This window comes from Pelodiscus sinensis, chromosome 18 (genome assembly GCF_052426305.1).
Source record: "Pelodiscus sinensis isolate ZL-2025 chromosome 18, ASM5242630v1, whole genome shotgun sequence".
NCBI lineage: Eukaryota > Metazoa > Chordata > Testudines > Trionychidae > Pelodiscus > Pelodiscus sinensis.
In genome coordinates, this window is record NC_143069.1 from 34131707 (window position 1) to 34154387 (window position 22681).

General features: G+C 69.0%; 1 protein-coding gene across 1 annotated transcript; it reads right to left on the reverse strand.

The window, feature by feature from the left end:
• Positions 1 to 90: 90 nt before the first annotated feature.
• On the reverse strand, positions 91 to 21389 carry KDM5C (lysine demethylase 5C). Its single transcript, XM_089770206.1, is given in 29 exon segments — positions 91 to 1295; positions 1414 to 1608; positions 2309 to 2508; positions 4443 to 4500; positions 4649 to 5164; positions 6626 to 6772; positions 7520 to 7699; positions 7832 to 7970; positions 8342 to 8700; positions 9178 to 9274; positions 9359 to 9506; positions 9785 to 9909; positions 10270 to 10451; positions 10527 to 10721; positions 11639 to 11758; positions 11852 to 12014; positions 13121 to 13302; positions 13400 to 13558; positions 14581 to 14700; positions 15027 to 15185; positions 15522 to 15706; positions 15787 to 15910; positions 16146 to 16214; positions 16614 to 16748; positions 16926 to 17096; positions 17437 to 17559; positions 20564 to 20641; positions 20953 to 21171; positions 21174 to 21389. Coding segments are annotated over 29 exon segments (4656 nt in total). The 5' UTR covers positions 21273 to 21389; the 3' UTR covers positions 91 to 1286.
• Between the last annotated feature and the right edge of the window lie 1292 nt (positions 21390 to 22681).

Below are 22681 nucleotides of genomic sequence, written 5' to 3' on the forward strand. Positions count from 1 at the left end.
AGAACAGTGGGGCAGCCATCGCTGGCCCCTTCAAACTCCAGGCAGGGTCACCTGTGCAGCTCCTTGGCTCCCTGGGGGCTGGTGGCACTGGATCCCCTCCAGAGATGGCCCTCTGCCCCTGGCCCGAGTGCTCAGGCCCCAGCAAGATGAAAGCTCCCTGAGATGGGGGGTGTCGTGGGCAGGAGCAGAGCGAGATGACAGGCGGCAGGCAGGCCCCAAGAGCCTGGGCCACATGAAGCATACACAGATGGGGGGAGCCCAGGGAGTGCCCTACTCTGTCAGTGGGCCCTGAGCTCCCACTGTTCAAAGGAGCTGTCCCTGAACAGCCCCCTGCCCACCACAGTCCAGTCCCCCCAATTAAATCTACCTGGGGGAGGGGAGAGCAGCACACTCTGTCCTTTGGGGGGCAGAGGGTGGCCGAGCCCGGAGGAAGTGTAGGCAGGCTAAACAGCAGAGATTCCCAGAGTCGGGTGGCTGAGATGCAGCCAGCTCTGGGGCAGAGCAGCTGAGGAACAGCCACCTGGAACATAGCATGGGGCGGAGATGCAGCGAGCTCTGGGGCTGCCCTGGGACCCTCCCAAACAGCTCCATTAGCCTCCAAAGTTTAATAATAATAAAAAAAATCATAATACAATAAAATAACGCACCCTCCCCCCGCCCCATAGACAGTGATAGGAACACTAAAAAGAGACAGGTTTAGTGTCAGGGCTGGGCCCCTAGGGGGTGCCATGGGGCAGGCTGGAACCAGACCAGGTACCCCCCCCACCAGCCCTGCCGCCCCCTCAGCCCCCCGAAAACCTCAAAGTGGTTCCCCCAATTCCTATAAAAACCATCCTGGGTTGGGAAGGTGGCTGTGCAGCTCCCAGAGGTGGGGGGAGGCAGGGCTGCAGTGTGTGTGTGAGTGAGAGAGAGAGTGGGGGGAAGGGATCTATCCTCCCCCCCCATCAGTCCAACCAGTGGGGGGGCGCTGGTCCGGCCGATCTGGCTGTGCTGGTATCATGGGGGTGCCCCAAGACATCCTCAGTGGATCCATGGGCACAGTTCTGGGGGGCAGCGCCCCCTAGCTGCCGCGGGGGTGTCAGCAAGCCCCCCCGCCCCGTCTCTGCGCCGAGGTATCCATGATACAAAAGGAAGGATAACGTAAAATAATTACATCACTGGGCAGAGTCCGGCTGGGCAGGGGGCCCCGGCGGGGAACGTCCTGGGGGGCAGCTCCCCCCGGCCCCCCCAAGTCAGGGCGCCATCACGTCAGCCGGCCGGTCCGGAGGAGGGGGCCACCGCCGGCGTCACAACTGCTGTGGGAAGAACAGCAAAGGGGGAGTTCGGTGGGGACCCCAGTGAGCCCCCATAAGCTCCAAGGATGCAGCCCGGGGGGCCAGATGGACCCGAGTCCCCATGTGCTCCCCTGCTCACCCCAACACCGTTGTGGCTGTGGGCGGTGCCAGCCCCTGGGGGGGCTACGTCGGGGGGCTCGATCGCCCGGCTCCTCTTTGGCTCTAACTCCTCCTTCGGCAGCGGGGGCAGCTCCCCTCGCTCGGCCCGGCGCTTCCGGCGCCGCTCGGCCTCCCGGCCCCGCGCCCTGCTCCCACGGCGCTCCGCCTGCTCCAGCTGGGGCAAAGAGTAAGGAGGGTGTGGCCCGGCACCTCCGCCCCACCGGCACCCCCCCGCTCCCCCCGGCTCCTCCACCCCACCAGTACCCCACCAGTACCCCCCGCTCCCCCCAGCACCTCCACCCCACCAGCACCCCCCGCTCCCCCCGGCTCCTCCACCCCACCAGTACCCCACCGGCACCCCCCCGCTCCCCCCGGCTCCTCCACCCCACCGGCACCCCCCGCTCCCCCCAGCACCTCCACCCCACCGGCACCCCCCGCTCCCCCCGGCTCCTCCACCCCACCAGTACCCCCGGCACCTCCACCCCACCGGTACCCCCCGCTCCCCCCAGCTCCTCCACCCCACCGCTCCCCCAGCCCCACCCGTGCCTCTCGCTCCCCCCGCTCCCCCAGTGTCCCCCACTCCCCCTACTCCTCCAGCCCCACCCATGCCTCTCACTTCCCCCTCGCTCCCCCAGTGTCCCCCGCTCCCCCTACTCCTCCAGCCCCACCCATGCCTCTCACTTCCCCCTCGCTCCCCCAGTGTCCCCCGCTCCCCCTACTCCTCCAGCCCCACCCGTGCCTCTCACTTCCCCCTACTCCTCCAGCCCCACCCGTGCCTCTCACTTCCCCCCTGCTCCCCGTGTCCCTCACTCCCCCCTACTCCTCCAGCCCCACCCGTGCCTCTCACTTTCCCCTCGCTGCAGCCCACCCCTTACCTCCAGCAGGCGGCGGAAGGTGTCGATAGGGGGGGCCCGAGCAGCCTGCAGCAGCCGCCAGAGACTCTGCCCTTCGTCCAGCGTCACTTCCAGCAGGTCGCCCTCCAGGAGCAGCTCCTCCAGCGCCCGCCAGGGCCCCTCGGGCAGCTCTAGCACTGGGCCCTGCAGCTGGGGTAGTGCTGCCTCCAGTGCCTCCAGGTCTGGGGGGACAGGGTGGTGAAGGGGGCTGGGCCCAGTCTGCATCCCCCAAGCACCCACCTCCCTCTGCCCCGTCTGCCCCACAGCACACCCTCAGTGCCCCCGCGTCCTCCTCCCTCTGCCCCACAGCACACCCTCAGTGCCCCCGCGTCCTCCTCCCTCTGCCCCACAGCACACCCTCAGTGCCCCCGCGTCCTCCTCCCTCTGCCCCACAGCACACCCTCAGCACCCACCTCCCTCTGCCCCGTCTGCCCCACAGCACACCCTCAGTGCCCCCTGCATCCTCCTCCCTCTGCCCCACAGCACACCCTCAGTGCCCCCGCATCCTCCTCCCTCTGCCCCACAGCACACCCTCAGTGCCCCCGCGTCCTCCTCCCTCTGCCCCACAGCACACCCTCAGTGCCCCCGCGTCCTCCTCCCTCTGCCCCACAGCACACCCTCAGCACCCACCTCCCTCTGCCCCGTCTGCCCCACAGCACACCCTCAGTGCCCCCTGCATCCTCCTCCCTCTGCCCCACAGCACACCCTCAGTGCCCCCGCATCCTCCTCCCTCTGCCCCACAGCACACCCTCAGTGCCCCCGCGTCCTCCTCCCTCTGCCCCACAGCACACCCTCAGTGCCCCCGCGTCCTCCTCCCTCTGCCCCACAGCACACCCTCAGTGCCCCCGCATCCTCCTCCCTCTGCCCCACAGCACACCCTCAGTGCCCCCGCGTCCTCCTCCCTCTGCCCCACAGCACACCCTCAGCACCCACCTCCCTCTGCCCCGTCTGCCCCACAGCACACCCTCAGTGCCCCCGCATCCTCCTCCCTCTGCCCCACAGCACACCCTCAGCACCCACCTCCCTCTGCCCCGTCTGCCCCACAGCACACCCTCAGTGCCCCCTGCGTCCTCCTCCCTCTGCCCCACAGCACACCCTCAATGCCCGCCGCATCCTCCTCCCTGTGCCCCACAGCACACCCTCAGTGCCCCCTGCGTCCTCCTCCCTCTGCCCCACAGCACACCCTCAGTGCCCCCTGCGTCCTCCTCCCTCTGCCCCACAGCACACCCTCAGTGCCCCCTGCGTCCTCCTCCCTCTGCCCCACAGCACACCCTCAGTGCCCCCTGCGTCCTCCTCCCTCTGCCCCACAGCACACCCTCAGCACCCACCACCCTCTGCCCCGTCTGCCCCACAGCACACCCTCAGTGCCCCCGCTCCCTCCTCCCTGTGCCCACAGCACACCCTCAGTGCCCCCGCGTCCTCCTCCCTCTGCCCCACAGCACACCCTCAGTGCCCCCGCGTCCTCCTCCGTGCCCCACAGCACACCCTCAGTGCCCCCGCGTCCTCCTCCCTGTGCCCACAGCACACCCTCAGCACCCACCACCCTCTGCCCCGTCTGCCCCACAGCACACCCTCAGTGCCCCCGCTCCCTCCTCCCTGTGCCCACAGCACACCCTCAGTGCCCCCGCGTCCTCCTCCCTCTGCCCCACAGCACACCCTCAGTGCCCCCGCGTCCTCCTCCCTGTGCCCACAGCACACCCTCAGTGCCCCCGCGTCCTCCTCCCTCTGCCCCACAGCACACCCTCAGTGCCCCCGCGTCCTCCTCCCTGTGCCCCACAGCACACCCTCCTCAGTGCCCCCGCGTCCTCCTCCCTCTGCCCCACAGCACACCCTCAGTGCCCGCCGCGTCCTCCTCCCTCTGCCCCACAGCACACCCTCAGCACCCACCTCCCTCTGCCCCATCTGCCCCACAGCACACCCTCAGTGCCCCCGCGTCCTCCTCCCTCTGCCCCACAGCACACCCTCAGCACCCACCTCCCTCTGCCCCGTCTGCCCCACAGCACACCCTCAGTGCCCCCCGCGTCCTCCTCCCTCTGCCCCACAGCACCCACCTCCCTCTGCCATGCCCCACACTGTGCCCTTGGTACCAGCCCGCCTCCTCCCGGGGATACGTTACCAGAGGTGAAGGGGCCCATCTTCTCCGGCGTTGTGGCATCTCCATTTTCTAGGGAGAGCTGCAGGAGACAAGCAGCAGCAGAGCTGAGAGCGTGCCCCCCAATTCAGGCACGGGGGGCCCTCGCTGATGTCCGCCCACTCTGGGTGGAGCTATCGCTCATTATCCAGGAGCTGCCCTCCCCGCAGGCCTCCAGTGCCCGCCCCTACCTTGGGCTGCTCGTTGCAGCTGCTCTCCCGCAGGGCGCCGGCATCCCGGTGCAGGTGCTGGCGCAGGGCCGCCAGGCGCTCCAGGGGCCCGGCCAGCTCGGGCGAGGCCAGCAGCTGGCGGGCCCGGTCCTGCCAGGTGATGGCGCGCTCCGTCAGGCACTGCAGCGCCTCGCCCTCGGGCAGGCGCACGGGCAGCTTCTGCAGGGCCACCAGCAGGGCCAGGATGGTCTCGAGGCGCGGGCGGCGGGAGCGCTGGCACAGCGGGCACAGGAACTTGGCGTCCCACTCCCACCAGGCAGGCGAGGGCTTCTGGGCGCCCAGGCGGGGCCAGGCCACGCAGGGGGCATGGAACCAGTCGCGGCACAGCTCGCAGCGCAGCATGCCGGGCCCGGGCGGCTGCCCGCACACACACGAGGGCAGGCCAGGCGCGGGCGGGCCGGGCTTCAGCCCGTTGGCTCGGCGCAGCCGCACGATGCCCTCCTTCTCCTTCTGCTCGCCCTCCTTGAAGGCCACCAGCTGCAGGGGGGGGGGCGGGGAGTACTCAGGGGGGTAGGGCAGCGCCCACTGCCCATCTCCTTCCCCCCCACGCCTGCCCTAGGCCAGCAGTGCCAGCCCCCTTTCCTTCCCGCCCCTCCACTTCCCCCCCATCAGCAGTGCCAGCCCCCTTTCCTTCCCGCCCCTCCACTTCCCCCCCATCAGCAGTGTCCAGCCCCCTTTCCTTCCCGCCCCTCCACTTCCCCCCCATCAGCAGTGCCAGCCCCCTTTCCTTCCCGCCCCTCCACTTCCCCCCCATCAGCAGTGTCCAGCCCCCTTTCCTTCCCGCCCCTCCACTTCCCCCCCATCAGCAGTGCCCAGCCCCCTTTCCTTCCCGCCCCTCCACTTCCCCCCCATCAGCAGTGTCCAGCCCCCTTTCCTTCCCGCCCCTCCACTTCCCCCCCATCAGCAGTGCCAGCCCCCTTTCCTTCCCGCCCCTCCACTTCCCCCCCATCAGCAGTGCCCAGCCCCCTTTCCTTCCCGCCCCTCCACTTCCCCCCCATCAGCAGTGCCCGCCCCCTTTCCTTCCCGCCCCTCCACTTCCCCCCCATCAGCAGTGCCCAGCCCCCTTTCCTTCCCGCCCCTCCACTTCCCCCCCATCAGCAGTGCCAGCCCCCTTTCCTTCCCGCCCCTCCACTTCCCCCCCATCAGCAGTGCCCAGCCCCCTTTCCTTCCCGCCCCTCCACTTCCCCCCCATCAGCAGTGCCAGCCCCCTTTCCTTCCCGCCCCTCCACTTCCCCCCCATCAGCAGTGCCCAGCCCCCTTTCCTTCCCGCCCCTCCACTTCCCCCCCATCAGCAGTGCCAGCCCCCTTTCCTTCCCGCCCCTCCAGCCCCCCCCCCCCCCCTTTCCTTCCCGCCCCTCCACTTCCCCCCCATCAGCAGTGCCAGCCCCCTTTCCTTCCCGCCCCTCCACTTCCCCCCCATCAGCAGTGCCAGCCCCCTTTCCTTCCCGCCCCTCCACTTCCCCCCCATCAGCAGTGCCAGCCCCCTTTCCTTCCCCCCCCCTCCAGCCCCCCCCCTTTCCTTCCCACCCCTCCACTTCCCCCCTCAGTAGTGCCAGCCCCCTTTCCTTCCCGCCCCTCCACTTCCCCCCCATCAGCAGTGCCCAGCCCCCTTTCCTTCCCGCCCCTCCACTTCCCCCCCATCAGCAGTGCCCAGCCCCCTTTCCTTCCCGCCCCTCCACTTCCCCCCCCATCAGCAGTGCCAGCCCCCTTTCCTTCCCGCCCCTCCACTTCCCCCCCATCAGCAGTGCCCAGCCCCCTTTCCTTCCCGCCCCTCCACTTCCCCCCCCCCTCAGTAGTGCCAGCCCCCTTTCCTTCCCACCCCTCCACTTCCCCCCCGCCTGCTCTACGCCAGCAATGCCAGCTGACCCAATATCTCTCCTGCTGCCTGCGCCCCATTTCCTCCCCCACTGAGCAGACACCCCACAGCCGCCTGCTCACCACAGAGCCAGGATCCCGCAGGTCCTGAGCCGACAGCCCCAGGCTCTCCGTGTCCGACTTGTAGAGGCCGAGCTCCGGCTCTGGCTCCCGCCGCCACTTGGTGCGTTTGGGGCTGGCTGCACCAGCATCCGCACAGGGGCACAGCACCTGGGGGGCAGCGAGGTTGGGCTTTGCCTTCTGTGCCTCCCGCTCCCCCCCCCCACCACCTGGAGTTCACAGATCCACCTGCTACCCCATGGGGCCCACGGTTTCCCCACCAGCTGGTATCGACAGCCCCCTCGCCCGGCTGCCCCCTGAGACCCACACACACCCCCGCACCTTCTGGGAACCCCCGTCCCCTCCCTGCCGCCAGGACAAACAGCCCCACCCCGCTCTCCCTGAGACCCACACACACCCGCACCTTCTGGGAGCCCCCGTCCCCTCCCTGCCGCCAGGACAAACAGCCCCACCCCGCTCTCCCTGAGACCCACACACACCCGCACCTTCTGGGAACCCTCCCCCCGCCAGGACAAACAGCCCCACCCCGCTGTCCCTGAGACCCACACACACACCCGCACCTTCTGGGAACCCTCCCCCCGCCAGGACAAACAGCCCCACCCCGCTGTCCCTGAGACCCACACACACACCCGCACCTTCTGGGAACCCTCCCCCCCGCCAGGACAAACAGCCCCACCCCGCTGTCCCTGAGACCCACACACACACCCGCACCTTCTGGGAACCCTCCCCGTGCCAGGACAAACAGCCCCAGCCCGCTGTCCCTGAGACCCACACACACCCCCGCACCTTCTGGGAACCCCCATCCCGCAGGACAAACAGCCCTGCCCTGCTGTCCCCTGTACCTCCTGGGAGCCACAGCCCCCACTCCACGAGCCCCATGGCGCTGCCCCCACACACCTCCAGCAGAGTGTAGCAGGAGTTCTTCTTGAGGAAGGTCTTGGAGGCCTTCTCACGCCAGGAGTGCGCCGTGCCCACCTGCACCTCCAGCTGGCGCAGCTCCTCCAGCCGCACGGGCAGGTCTCGGCCCACGGCCACCAGCCCCTCCAGGTCGTCCAGGCAGGGGTAGTGATCCCCATTCTAGGAGGAGGGCAAAGGTCAGCACCCCCCAACAGCCAGGACCTCCTCGCCCCACAGCCCAGCCCCTCTGAACCCCCACCCCCCATTCCCCTCTGAACCCCCGACTGCAGGATCACGGCCCCCAGCCCGCACCTGGATCTCCTCCACATCTGCGATCCAGGCCCGGGCTTTGGCCAGCGCCTCCTTCAGGGCCAGGATATTGGGCAGGTGCACGGGGACGTTCTCCGCCTCCTTGATGATGGCTTCCAAGGTGGCCGGAGGATGCTTCTGCCTGGAGGAGACAGGGGGAGGCCGGGTCAGGCCCCCAGCTCCAATCACCAGCCCCCCTTGCCTCCCAGAGCTAGGGAGAGGATCTGGGCTGCCAAGCCCCCTGCTGTGACCACTAGCCACCGCTCCCCTCACACACCCAGGTGTCCAGGCTTCCAAGCCCCCTGCTGTGACCACTAGACACTGCTCCCCTCGCACAGCAGGGGGAGGACCCAGGCGTCCGGAGTTCCAAGCCCCCTGCTGTGACCACTAGACACTGCTCCCCTCGCACAGCAGGGGGAGGACCCAGGCATCCGGGGTTCCAAGTCCCCTGCTGTGACCACTAGCCACCGCTCTCTTTGCACAGCAGGGAGACCCAGGTGTCCAGCCCCTCACCTGGCCTCGAGGCAGAGGTGGGCCTTCTCCTCCCAGCGCTGGGCGATGGTGAGCAGCTCCTGCAGCTCAGCCCTGGCCTTTTCCACAGCTGGGCTGGGGGCCACGGTGGCACCCGCCTGGGCCAGGCCCTGCACGAGGGCCAGGGGCACCTGCTCCCGGGGCGAGCGCAGCGCCCGCTTCACCTCCTCCAGCCAGGCTGCCTGCTGCACCTGGCGCTCCAGCTGGCGCGTCTCGGGCACGGTCACGCCCAGCTGCGCCCCCCGCGCCACCAGCCCCTGCAGCTGGGCCGTGCTTGCAGGCAGCTCCCGCAGGGCCTCCTTCGCCTCCTCCTGGAACTCCAGCGCCCGCTCCAACACCGCCTGCGAGAGGGGTGGGGTGAGAAGTATGTCAGGGCGGGAGCCAACCTTGGATATCCCGAACCTAGCCCTCCTTGCACCCCACCCCCACCCCTCCTCGGCACTGCCCCCAGCCTCCCAGGTACGCCTCAGCCCAATGCCCCCCCGGACGCTCCCTACCCAACCCAGAGACCACCAGCCCGATCCCCCCGGCCAATCCAGACCAGAGCACCGACTGCCGCCTCCAGAGCCCCCCGACGCCTCAGCCCAATGCCCCCCCGGACGCTCCCTACCCAACCCAGAGACCACCAGCCCGATCCCCCCGGCCAATCCAGACCAGACCACCGACTGCCGCCTCCAGAGCCCCCCGACGCCTCAGCCCAATGCCCCCCCGGACGCTCCCTACCCAACCCAGAGACCACCAGCCCGATCCCCCCGGCCAATCCAGACCAGAGCACCGACTGCCGCCTCCAGAGCCCCCCGACGCCTCAGCCCACGCACCTGCACGTCCGCCAGCTGGTGCATGACACAGGGCACACTGCTCATGCGCTCCAGGAAGGCGCGCAGCTCCTCCAGCGAGAGCGGCACGGCGGGCACCCTGGCGAGAGGCGAGCGGGTTAGCCCAGGGACTGCCCGCCGCCAGGGCAGAGCCACAGGGGAGCAGGCTGAATGCCCCACTCACCCAGTCTCCAGGCTGCTGATGAGCCCCAGGGCGTCGGAGACGCAGCGCTCGGCCTCACCCAGGCAGCTCTTCAGCCGATGCAGCAGCTCGTTGTCAGGGAACTTGCGCTCACGGGCCTCTGATTCCAGCGCCCGCAGCTCCTCTAGCGCTGCAACGAGATACGGCTCAGGTGCCCGCCGGCCAGTAGGCCAAGGCCCCTGCCGCACTGCTGGGTGGGGGGAGGGGAAGGGCACTCATGGTGAGAGCTGGAGTGGCGCTAGGAGCCAGGGCTGGGGGAGGTGATGGGGCTAGTGGTTAGAGCGGGGGGGCGCACAGCCAGGACTCCTGCGTTTCACTCTCTCCAGGGAGAACGAGACCTCAGTGCTCAGAGCGCGCCGGTTCAGACCCAGCTCCCAGGGAACCCCGAGGCAGCCGGTGGGTGCTTACTCCTCTTGCGCCCGTCCTCCAGCTCCAGGGCGATCCGGACCTTGTTGGCCCAGGTGTCGAAGGACTCGGCCCGAACCTTCAGCTTGTGCAGCATGGCCGGGAGCTCGTCCAGCGTGTAGCGGTACCTGCAGGCATAGGGTCAGCCAGGCTGGGGCGGGGCAGGGGATCCCCCGGGCCCAGGGGCTGGGCGGGGCAGGGGATCCCCCGGGCCCAGGGGCTGGGCAAGGGATCCCCCGGGCCCAGGGGCTGGGCGGGGCAGGGGATCCCCCGGGCCCAGGGGCTGGGGCGGGGCAAGGGATCCCCCGGGCCCAGGGGCTGGGGCGGGGCAAGGGATCCCCCGGGCCCAGGGGCTGGGGCGGGGCAAGGGATCCCCCGGGCCCAGGGGCTGGGGCGGGGCAAGGGATCCCCCGGGCCCAGGGGCTGGGGCGGGGCAAGGGATCCCCCAGGCCCAGGGGCTGGGGCGGGGCAGGGGGCCCAGATCCCACCTGAGGTACTGGCGGCTGCTGGGGCACTTGCAGAGGTCGTGGATGTGGTAGAGGCAGACCAGGCGGGAGGGGCAGTCGTAGCAGGCCAGTGCCGAGAGGAAACACGTCGTCTTGCACTTGTCACACTGGCGCTCGTCGTCCGGGAGCAGCTCGAAGGCCTCGCGTTCTGCCTCCGTCACGCCCTGGGTAGGGAGAGGGGTGAGCCCGGGCCCTGCGCCCCACTTCCCCCACCTCCAGGCCTGCTGCCCGGCCCCCACCTTGTCCAGCAGGGCCTTGCGCAGCTTGCGCTCCTCCTGCACTAGGATGAACATCTCCTTGTGCACGGCGGCCGCCAGGTTGAGGTCCAGCTTCTCGGGGCAGGCGGCCATCTTGCAGATCAGCTCCTCGTGCGAGAAAACGCAGTAGCGGCGCAAGCGGCGGTAATGCTCAATGCACTGGCGCCCCGCGGGCAGCTGGGAAAAGGGAGGGACCCAGGCATCTGGGCTCACCATCACTGGAACCCAGGCACCCGGGGTCCCAGCTCTAACCACTACAGCCCACCCCCCCCAGGGCCAGAGAGAGCCCAGGCGTCCGGCTCCCAGCTTCCTGCTCTAACCATTAGACCCCACACACACCCCCAGGCCAGAGAGAACCCAGGCGTCCAGGCTCCCACAGCCTCCTGCTCTAACCACTAGAGCCCACCCCCCCCAGGGCCAGAGAGAGCCCAGGCATCTGGCTTCCAGCTTCCTGCTCTAACCACTAGACCCCACACACACCCCCAGGCCAGAGAGAACCCAGGCGTCCAGGCTCCCACAGCCTCCTGCTCTAACCACTAGAGCCCACCCCCCCAGGGCCAGAGAGAGCCCAGGCGTCCAGCTCCCAGCCTCCTGCTCTAACCACTAGACCCCACACACACCCCCAGGCCAGAGAGAACCCAGGCGTCCGGCTCCCAGCCTCCTGCTCTAACCACTAGAGCCCACCCCCCGCAGGGCCAGAGAGAGCCCAGGCGTCCGGCTCCCAGCCTCCTGCTCTAACCACTAGACCCCACACACACCCCCAGGCCAGAGAGAACCCAGGCGTCCAGGCTCCCACAGCCTCCTGCTCTAACCACTAGAGCCCACTCCCCCCCTCTTCCCTCCCCCCCCGTCCCAGGCCAGAGAGAGCCCAGGCATCCGGCTCCCAGCCTCCTGCTCTAACCACTAGAGCCCACTGCCCCCACTCCCCCCCCCGGTCCCGGGCCAGAGAGAACCCAGGCGTCCGGGTTCCCAGCCTCCTGCTCTAACCACTAGAGCCCACTCCCCCCAGGGCCAGAGAGAACCCAGGCGTCCAGGCTCCCAGCCTCCTGCTCTAACCACTAGAGCCCACTCCCCCCAGGGCCAGGCTTGCTCACCCAGTCAGCAGTGCAGAAGTTCACAGCTTCAGCGAAGTTGTAGCCCTGATTGAAGCCGCTGTGATAGGCCCGGGGGAAGGTGATGACGAACTCTCCCGCACACTGATTGGTCCGGACGACCTGGGGGCCAGAGGGGCCCGTGAGCAAGAGGGGGCGTGGCCAGAAGAGGTGCTGGAAAGCCGGGCGGGGCCGCGCAGGGGGCGGGGCACTCACCGGCACGCCATGGGCCATGAGCGTGTTGGGGTTCATGAGTGTGACGAGCTGGTGCAGCAGGTCCGGCTGGCTCTCGAAGAGCTCCGGCGTGAGCTTCTTCATCACGTCCTCCAGGTGCTCGGCCGCGAACGACGGCACCCCGTACCACGTCTTGGGCTCGCCCCTGGGGACAGCGCGGGGTCAGCCAGCGCCCCCTCCCCCTCTCCCCGTACCACGTCTTGGGCTCGCCCCTGGGGACAGCGCGGGGTCAGCCAGCGCCCCCCTCCCCCTCCCCCCGTACCACGTCTTGGGCTCGCCCCTGGGGACAGCGCGGGGTCAGCCAGCGCCCCCTCCCCCTCTCCCCGTACCCCGTCTTGGGCTCGCCCCTGGGGACAGCGCGGGGTCAGCCAGCGCCCCCTCCCCCTCTCCCCGTACCCCGTCTTGGGCTCGCCCCTGGGGACAGCGCAGGGTCAGCCAGCGCCCCCTCCCCCTCTCCCCGTACCCCGTCTTGGGCTCGCCCCTGGGGACAGCGCGGGGTCAGCCAGCGCCCCCTCCCCCTCTCCCCGTACCACGTCTTGGGCTCGCCCCTGGGGACAGCGCGGGGTCAGCCAGCGCCCCCTCCCCCTCTCCCCGTACCACGTCTTGGGCTCGCCCCTGGGGACAGCGCGGGGTCAGCCAGCGCCCCCTCCCCCTCTCCCCGTACCACGTCTTGGGCTCGCCCCTGGGGACAGCGCGGGGTCAGCCAGCGCCCCCTCCCCCTCTCCCCGTACCACGTCTTGGGCTCGCCCCTGGGGACAGCGCGGGGTCAGCCAGCGCCCCCTCCCCCTCTCCCCGTACCCCGTCTTGGGCTCGCCCCTGGGGACAGCGCAGGGTCAGCCAGCGCCCCCCTCCCCCTCCCCCCGTACCCCGTCTTGGGCTCGCCCCTGGGGACAGCGCGGGGTCAGCCAGCGCCCCCTCCCCCTCTCCCCGTACCCCGTCTTGGGCTCGCCCCTGGGGACAGCGCAGGGTCAGCCAGCGCCCCCCTCCCCCTCTCCCCGTACCCTGTCTTGGGCTCGCCCCTGGGGACAGCGCGGGGTCAGCCACCGCCCCCCCTCCCTGTCCCCCTCCCTCCATCCTGGGCACGCCCCGGGGACGGCACGGGGTCAGCCTCCGCCCCGCATCCCCCTGTACCACATCCTGGGCTCGCCCCGGGCTCAGTGGGGCAGCTACTAGCCCACAGCAGGGTCACATTTGTGCCCCCAACTTGTCCCCCCCAGCCCAAGGGACGCCGGAGCCCCTGCCTGGCCCCACCAGTGGAGGTAGTTGATGGAGTAGCTCCAGTGGTCCTCGATGTGCCAGCAGAAGGCGGAGAAGACCATGCCCACGTAGAGCCAGGGCACCTTCATGCCCGAGATGTCGGCGTTGATGTGGCACAACACAGACTGCTGCAGCACCGGCATCACGTTCAGGTTCCAGCCACTGGCCGCGTACTCCTGCAGGGACAGGTGGGGCTGAGACCTGCGGCCTGGCCCCCCGGGGACGCCCAGCCTGCCAGGCAGGGAGCTGGCTGGCTCAGGGCGAGGGACCCACCTCCTCCTCCGGGGACAGCCTCCGCTTGCTGTCGCTGATGGGGAAACCGCTGCCGAACTCCTTGGAGTGGATGTCGGCGCCGTACTCCACCGTCACGTCCTCCTCGATGCTGTTCACCAGGCGCCAGAACTCCTTCTCCACCAGCTCCGTGGGCACCATCTACGGGCACGGTCCGGTCAGGCCCCAGGACCTGCCACCTCCTTCTCCGCACAGGGCCAGGGAGAGACCCACCCCCCACACACTGACTCCCCCGGGCCTCCTCCCCACCCAGAGCCAGGGAGAGACCCCCCCCAATCCAGCCCCAACACACTGACTCCCGGGCCTCCTCCCCACCCAGAGCCAGGGAGAGACCCCCCCCCCCCAATCCACCCCCCACACTCTGACTCCCCCGGGCCTCCTCCCCACCCAGAGCCAGGGAGAGACCCCCCCCCAATCCAGCCCCAACACACTGACCCCCGGGCCTCCTCCCCACCCAGAGCCAGGGAGAGACCCCCCCCCCCAATCCAGCCCCAACACACTGACCCCCGGGCCTCCTCCCCACCCAGAGCCAGGGAGAGACCCCCCCCCCAATCCAGCCCCAACACACTGACCCCCGGGCCTCCTCTCCGCCCAGAGCCAGGGAGAGACCCCCCCCCCAATCCAGCCCCAACACACTGACCCCCGGGCCTCCTCTCCGCCCAGAGCCAGGGAGAGACCCCCCCCCAATCCAGCCCCAACACACTGACCCCCGGGCCTCCTCCCCACCCAGAGCCAGGGAGAGACCCCCCCCCCAATCCACCCCCCACACTCTGACTCCCCCGGGCCTCCTCCCCACCCAGAGCCAGGGGAGAGACACCCCTCCCCCCCCCCAATCCAGCCCCAACACACTGACCCCCGGGCCTCCTCTCCGCCCAGAGCCAGGGAGACCCCCCCTGCCCGGCCCCCACACTCTGAGCTCCGGTCCCCTCCCCCACAGAGCCAGAGAGAGACCCTCCCTCGTCCAGCCCCCCCAACACTGAGCCCCCACACTCTTGAGCTCTGGCCCCCCTACCCAGAGAGACCCCCCCCGCGTCTGGCCCCCCTCCCCATCCAGAGCCAGGGAGATCCCCTCCCTCCGTCAGCCACCTCCCCCCATCCTGCCCAGAGCCAGGGAGAGAGCCCGTCCGAGCCCCTGCCCCCTCCAGCGCCAGTAGGCCACTCACGTGGACAGGCATGTTGAAGTAGTCGGCTTTGAAGGTGTCAGCCATCTCCCCGAAGCTCTGCAGCGTGTACTCCCGCGTGGCCTGCTCGAAGCCGAACGCCTCAGGGGGGCGCTTGCACTCCTGCTAGGGGGCAAGAGGAGGGTCAGGGCCAGCGGGGAGCAGGGACCCCTCCAGAGACACATGGGGAAGCCAGCCTAGTCCATCGTGTACCTTCCCTGCCTGTCCCAGCCACCCCAGTTCCTCTGCACCCCCATGAGCCCCACAGGCACCACATCCAGCCCCCCCTGGACCCTTCCCAAGTCAGCCCCACAGAACCAGCCAGCCCAGTCCCAACCCATACAGCTGCCTCCCAAACGCCTCCAAATCAGCACCACAGAACCAACCAGCCCACACAGATAAGCCCATCCCCCATTCAGCCCCAGGGACCAGCCAGCCCCGCCCCTCACCGCCATGACGCATTTGGGGCAGCGCCAGAGGCCCTTGGGGATCTCAGGCAGGGGGGGCAGCAGGCAGAAGATGTGGTAGTTGTCGTCGCAGCCGTCACACAGCAGCAGCTTGTCGTCCTCGTCACCCCGGGCACAGATCCGGCACACGTAGGAGTCGATCTGAGGGGAAGGGGGGGAGTGTCTGAATTGGGGGGCTGCCCTTCTGGGGTCAGGAGATGGGGCACAGTGCCAGAGCCAGCCACCTCAGGGATCAGAGCTCAGTGGTCCCTGTCATAGGGCTCAGCTGGCTTGGGGGGAGGAGGGGAAGGAGATCCTGTCCCCTTGGGGGTCCCTGTCCTGGGACCCAGCTGGTTCGTGGGGGGGAGAGAAGAGAGAGATCCAGATCCCTTGGGGGCCCCTATCTTGGGGCTCAGCTGGCTTGCCGGGGGGGAGGGGCGGGGGAGATCCAGTGCCCTTGGGGGTCTCAGCCAGTCGGCACCTCAGTCCCCCACTTACAAACTGGGAGCTGCCGTGGCTCCGGCGCAGGCGCATGGTCATCTTGGTGCAGGGCTCAGGGCTGTGCCTCAGCTCCTCCTTCACCTCCAGGAAGGGTCGGGGCGATGCCGGCTCTAGCCGAGAATCCAGCCCAGGGGGCTCCTCCTTCACCACCACCGTGGGGGGACACTCGGGGCCCTCCTTGTCTGGGGAAGGGGAGGGAAGTCAGCACAGTCCAGGAGCCCCCTCCCCCCCCACGCTCCCTCCGGGCCAGGCTCCCCCTCACCTTTCTTCCGCAGGGTTTTATCCTTGGCCACCAGCCCCAGGCCCAGCATCTTGGGGCCTGCACCGTAGATCTGCAGTTTCTTCAGCTCCGGGTTCTTCTCGATGTCCTCCTCTGTCGGCTCTGGCTGCAGGGAAAGGGGCAGAGTCAGCACGGGGCAGGGCTCCAGACGCAGACCCCACCTTGCAGGAGCCATCAAGAGAGCTGCAAACTGGGGAGAGCCAAGAAAGGAGGAGGGGGTGCAAGTGATCCCATAATGCAATGGGCTGGAGCAGGGCCTGCCGGGAGGTGCAGTCCTGTCTCCAATTTGGGGCCGGGGGGGGGGGGGGGGGCAAGGGGACGCCAGACGCCAGGAACTGTACCCAGGCTGCGGGCACTCGTTCAGCTACCAGAGATGAGGGGTTGGCACGTCCGGGGTAGGCCTCGGACTCCTGCAGAAGGGCAAGAAAATGGGGGGGGGGGGAAGCGCAGGTGTCAGCAGTGGGCTCGGGGGCACCACGGGGGTAGCCCCAAGTTTGCAGCCCAGTGGCACAAAGCCCCCCCTCAAGTTCTCCCCACAGCCACTGGCAAAGAGGTAGAACTGGGAGCCAGGACTCCGGGGCAGGGAATGGGGCTGAGCGGGATGGGGGCTGAGCATTTCAGAGGTGGGCACCTGCAAATTTAGAGGCACCAAGTGGACCTGGAGGGAAGGGGCAGAGTAAGGCAAAAGGAGAACCCAGGGGGTCTTGTCTCCCAACAACTGCCCCCCACTGCCCTGCTGGAGAACCTAGGAGTCCTGCTCCCACCTCAGGCCCGTGAGGGCTGTGGGGCTGGGCAGGAGGGCCACTCACCTCCTGCTGCAGCCGCTTGGCCCGGCGCCCGGAGCTGTTAAACTTGGAGGGCTGCACGGACTGGCGCAGGGGGATGCTATGGGGCTTGTACTCCTTGTCCTTCTCCTCGCTGTCGAAGGGCCGTGCGTCGCACTGCTGGGAACAGACGGGGTGAGAACTGGAACAGGCCCCCTTGGCAGGGGGGCCGCGAGCTCGCAGAGCCGGAGTCTGGCTGGGTTCACCCCCGCACCAGCTCCTCCCAGACCTGGGAGGAGGACCCAGCATCCTGCCTCCAGCCCCCTCCCTCTGTGGGCCAACCCCAGGCCCCCTTACCACCAGGTTGGCCCCTGACTGGTACATCTCGTAGGGGTAGATGATGCGTTCGTAGTGGGAGCGCAGCAAGGAGCCAATGTTCTTGCCCGAGGGGTAGGCGAGGCGCTGGGCCACGCGCGCCCACCGCCGGTCCCTGCAGATGGCCTCATAGCCCCCCTCCTCCAGCACCACCTGGGTGGAGAAAGTCCTGAGCCGCCTGCCCTTGGCACCCACCCACCCAGACCTCCCTGCCTCCAGCACCCTTCCTCTGAATCATGGATCCTCCGGAGCTACCAGCCTCCTCCCCAACCCTGCCTGGGACCAGGCCCTTGACCCGTGGGCCCCCAAACTGAGGAGCCCAACCCAAGGCTGCCTGTACCCTTCTCCAGGCCTCCCTGGGCACTGCTGGCACCTCTCGCCCAGCTGTGAGCCCTCAGCCCCTCTCCTGAGCTGCCACCACACCCACTCCCAGTGCTGCCAGCATTGCTCCCCCTCCCACTGCCCCAGTGCTGTCAGCTGGCACCTGCCCTACCTTGCTCAGGCTGTAGAGATCAAGGATGCGCCGCTCCACGTTGGGGATCTTGAGCGAGGAACCCTGGATCTCCCAGAACTTGGCAATCTGGTCTAAGTAGTTGAGTTTCACCCGCGTCTGTGCCTGGGGGCAGGGAGGGGAAGAGTTCACCTGCGAGCTGCCTTTCCTGCCCATGCGGTCCCTCTCCAGCAGGGTTCCCTCTACGACTTTCCAACCATCAGCGGAGCGAGTTATGGCTTGTGCACCAATGCTGGGGTCATGGGCGCTGGTTTGGACGTGTGCCACTGGGGCACCCAATTTATCAACACACGTTCCTGGCCACCGGCGCAGACCCTACCCCCCCCCCCCCCCCCCCCCCGTGGCAGGTCCTGTTCCCTGCCACCGGAGCAAACCCTCCCCCTCCCCCCCCACCACGCGGCAGGTCCAGTTCCCGGCCACCGGAGCAGACCCTACCCCCCCCCCCGCCAGGTCCCAGTCCCGGCCACCGGAGCAGACCCTACCCCCCCACCACCACGCGGCAGGTCCCGTTCCCGGCCACCAGAGCAGGCCCCACCTCCCCGCCACATGGCAGGTCCTGTTCCTGGCCACGGGAGCAGGCCCCACACCCCACACGCAGCGGGTCCCGCTCCCGACCCCTGGAGCAGGCCTCCCTTCTCACGCCACAAGGAGGTTCTGGCAGCTCCCTCGCCAGACCATCTCAGCTGGCCCTACCTGCCACAGCAGCCGCTGCCGCGTGGCTCTCCAGAGGTGGGCAGGGGAAGAATGTTTTGTGTGCAGCTGCACACCATAGTGGGAACTATGCTCCCCGGCCCAGCCCTCCAGCCAAGGACAGGAAGCTGAGAAGCAGCACTGATGCTGAGGGGGCCCTTCAGCCCATAAGCTAACAGTGTCCCACCGGGCATGGAGATGCAGCCACCTCTGGGGCAAGCAGCAGGAGAACAGCCACACATAACCTGCACAGGGTGACTCATCCGGCAGGGAGATGCAGCCACCTCTGGGGCAAGCAGCAGGAGAACAGCCACACATAACCTGCACAGGGTGACTCATCCGGCAGGGAGATGCAGCCACCTCTGGGGCAAGCAGCAGGAGAACAGCCACACATAACACTGCACAGGGTGACTCATCCGGCAGGGAGATGCAGCCACCTCTGGGGCAAGCAGCAGGAGAACAGCCACACATAACACTGCACAGGGTGACTCATCCGGCAGGGAGATGCAGCCACCTCTGGGGCGGGCAGTGGGAGAACAGCCACACATAACACTGCACAGGGTGACTCATCCGGCACAGAGATGCAGCCACCTCTGGGGCAAGCAGCAGGAGAACAGCCACACATAACCTGCACAGGGTGACTCATCCGGCAGGGAGATGCAGCCACCTCTGGGACAAGCAGCAGGAGAACAGCCACACATAACCTGCACAGGGTGACTCATCCGGCAGGGAGATGCAGCCACCTCTGGGGCAAGCAGCAGGAGAACAGCCACACAACACTGCACAGGGTGACTCATCCGGCAGGGAGATGCAGCCACCTCTGGGGCAAGCAGCAGGAGAACAGCCACACATAACACTGCACAGGGTGACTCATCCGACACGGAGATGCAGCCACCTCTGGGGCAAGCAGCAGGAGAACAGCCACACATAACCTGCACAGGGTGACTCATCCGGCAGGGAGATGCAGCCACCTCTGGGGCAAGCAGCAGCAGGAGAACAGCCACACATAACACTGCACAGGGTGACTCATCCGGCAGGGAGATGCAGCCACCTCTGGGGTGGGCAGTGGGAGAACAGCCACACATAACACTGCACAGGGTGACTCATCCGGCAGGGAGATGCAGCCACCTCTGGGGCGGGCAGCAGGAGAACAGCCACACATAACACTGCACAGGGTGACTCATCCGGCAGGGAGATGCAGCCACCTCTGGGGCAAGCAGCAGGAGAACAGCCACACATAACCTGCACAGGGTGACTCATCCGGCAGGGAGATGCAGCCACCTCTGGGGCAAGCAGCAGGAGAACAGCCACACATAACACTGCACAGGGTGACTCATCCGGCAGGGAGATGCAGCCACCTCTGGGGCAAGCAGCAGGAGAACAGCCACACATAACACTGCACAGGGTGACTCATCCGGCAGGGAGATGCAGCCACCTCTGGGGCGGGCAGCGGGAGAACAGCCACACATAACACTGCACAGGGTGACTCATCCGGCAGGGAGATGCAGCCACCTCTGGGGCAAGCAGCAGGAGAACAGCCACACATAACCTGCACAGGGTGACTCATCCGGCAGGGAGATGCAGCCACCTCTGGGGCAAGCAGCAGGAGAACAGCCACATATAACACTGCACAGGGTGACTCATCCGGCAGGGAGATGCAGCCACCTCTGGGGCAAGCAGCAGGAGAACAGCCACACATAACCTGCACAGGGTGACTCATCCGGCAGGGAGATGCAGCCACCTCTGGGGCAAGCAGCAGGAGAACAGCCACATATAACACTGCACAGGGTGACTCATCCGGCAGGGAGATGCAGCCACCTCTGGGGCAAGCAGCAGGAGAACAGCCACACATAACCTGCACAGGGTGACTCATCCGGCAGGGAGATGCAGCCACCTCTGGGGCAAGCAGCAGGAGAACAGCCACACATAACACTGCCCAGGGTGACTCATCCGGCACGGAGATGCAGCCACCTCTGGGGCGGGCAGCGGGAGAACAGCCACACATAACACTGCACAGGGTGACTCATCCGGCAGGGAGATGCAGCCACCTCTGGGGCAAGCAGCAGGAGAACAGCCACACATAACACTGCACAGGGTGACTCATCCGGCAGGGAGATGCAGCCACCTCTGGGGCGGGCAGCGGGAGAACAGCCACACATAACCTGCACAGGGTGACTCATCCGGCAGGGAGATGCAGCCACCTCTGGGGCAAGCAGCAGGAGAACAGCCACACATAACCTGCACAGGGTGACTCATCCGGCACGGAGATGCAGCCACCTCTGGGGCGGGCAGCGGGAGAACAGCCACACATAACACTGCCCAGGGTGACTCATCCGGCAGGGAGATGCAGCCACCTCTGGGGCGGGCAGCGGGAGAACAGCCGCTCAGCGGGCGCCATGGGTACGGCCTCCCAGCTCACCTCCAGCTCGTTGAGCCTCTGGATGCGCGGGGTGAACCTGAAGTTATCCACTTCCACCGCGAAGGGGGGCTGCCAGTCCTGGGGAGAGACGGGACGGGGCCTTTCAGTGGGGCAGCACAGCTGGAGAAAGCCCCAACGCCCCTGCCCAGCACCCTCTGCCCCCGGGCCGGGACACGCTCAGGACCCCCGCGGGGCAGGCTGGTCCCAGCCCCGGGCCAGGCAGCAGCGGCCCCGCGACCCCCAGGAGGCCCCGTGCACCCAGCACTGGGGGGGGGGGGGGGGGCTGCCCCCGGAGCTGTCAGCCCGTTGCCAGACAAAGGCTGGGGCGGCGGCAGCCATGTTGAGCGTGTCCCCGAGGGGGCTGCTCCCCGGCCCCCGGCCCCACTCACGGCGGGCGGGCGGATCTTGCAGATGCCGCTCTTCTCGGCGATGGGCCGGATCTTGGCGATGTAGCCGAGCGGGTCCCGGAACTCGGCCCAGCTGGGCTCGAACACGGGGCACTCGGGGGGCGGCAGGAAATCCTCGGGGGGCTCCGGCTCGGCCGCCCAGGGCCCGCCCCACTCGCCCGCCTCGCCCCAGCCCGCCCGCGGCGGCCCCGGCCGGCCCCGCTCGCCCCCCGCCGGGGGCCCCGCTCCTCGGCCCGCGGGGCCCGCTCCTCCTCCGCCGCCGGGGCCCGCGGCTCCGCCGCCGCGGGGGCCGCCTCCTCCATGTCCGGGCCGCCCCGCCGCCGCGCCGTGGCTCCCCCGCCCCTCAGGGGGCCATGCCCGGCCCGGCCCCCCCTCACTCGAGCCCGCGGCCGGCCTAGGCCCCGCGCGGATCCCGCCGCCGCCGCCGCCGCGCCGCCGCCCCCCGCGCGAGACCCCGCCGCGCCGCGCCGCCCCCCGCCGCTGCCGCTCCTCGGCCCGCTGCCTGGCGCCCCCCCGCCCCCGGCTCAGGCCCCGCCGGCTCCCCCCGGCCTGGCAGCCGCCGCCATCTTGGGGCTCGTTGCGCCTGCCCGCAGCCGCCGCACGGAGTCTCCCTCCGCCGCGGGGGGGGGGGTGCCCGGAGGCGAGGCCGGCGCGGGTCGGGAGTGGGCCCGGCGGGTCGGGAGGGGCCGGGAACCCCCCAGGCTGACAGGACAGGCCGGGCCCCGGGCCCGCGGGGAGGCGGGAGGAGCGGCGGAAGGGAGCGGAAATAGTCCGCGCGGAGGGATACGCCTCTCGCCCCTCCGGTAAGAGGAGCCAACGGGCGGGGAGGGGGGGAGCCGGGACTTCTTGCGCACGTTTAAAGGGCCGCAGTGCGCGTGCGCTCAGGGAGGGAAAACAGGAAGGGGAGGAGGGGGCGGGGCTCTAGGAGACCACGCCCCCTGGGACCTCGCTCCTGCCCCGCCCCCACCTCCACCTCCTCCTCCCTCACTCAGAGCCCCTCCCCCTCCAGCCCCGCCCCCACCTCTTCCCACAATCAGTTCCCTCTCCAACTCCCCCACCGACCCCCCCTCATCGCCCCTTCCCAACCTAGCCCCACTTGCCCCCACACCCACCCCTCCCCCCTTCTCCCACACCCAGCCTCCCCTTCTCCCACACCCACCCCTCCCCCTTCTCCTCCCACACCCAGCCTCCCCTTCCCCCACACCCACCCCTCCCCCCTTCTCCTCCCACACCCAGCCTCCCCTTCCCCCCACACCCACCCCTCCCCCCTTCTCCCATACCCAGCCTCCCCTTCCCCCACACCCACCCCTCCCCCCTTCCCCCACACCCCGTCTCCCCGTCTCCAGCCCCGCTCCCCTCCCCCCTTCCCCCACACCCAGCCTCCCCTTCCCCCACAGCCACCCCTCCCCCTTCCCCCACACCCAGTCTCCCCATCTCCAGCCCCGCTCCCTTCCCCCCTTCTCCCACACCCAGCCCTCCCCTTCCCCAGCCCCGCTCCCCTCCCCCCTTCTCCCACACCCAGCCCTCCCCTTCCCCAGCCCCGCTCCCGTCCCCACACCCAGCCCTCCCCTTCTCCAGTCCCACCCCCCTTCTCCCTTTCCCCAGCCCCACTCCCCTCCCCCTTCTCCCACACCCAGCCCTCCCCTTCCCCAGCCCCGCTCCCCTTCCCCCTTCTCCCACACCCAGCCTCCCCTTCCCCAGCCCCGCTCCC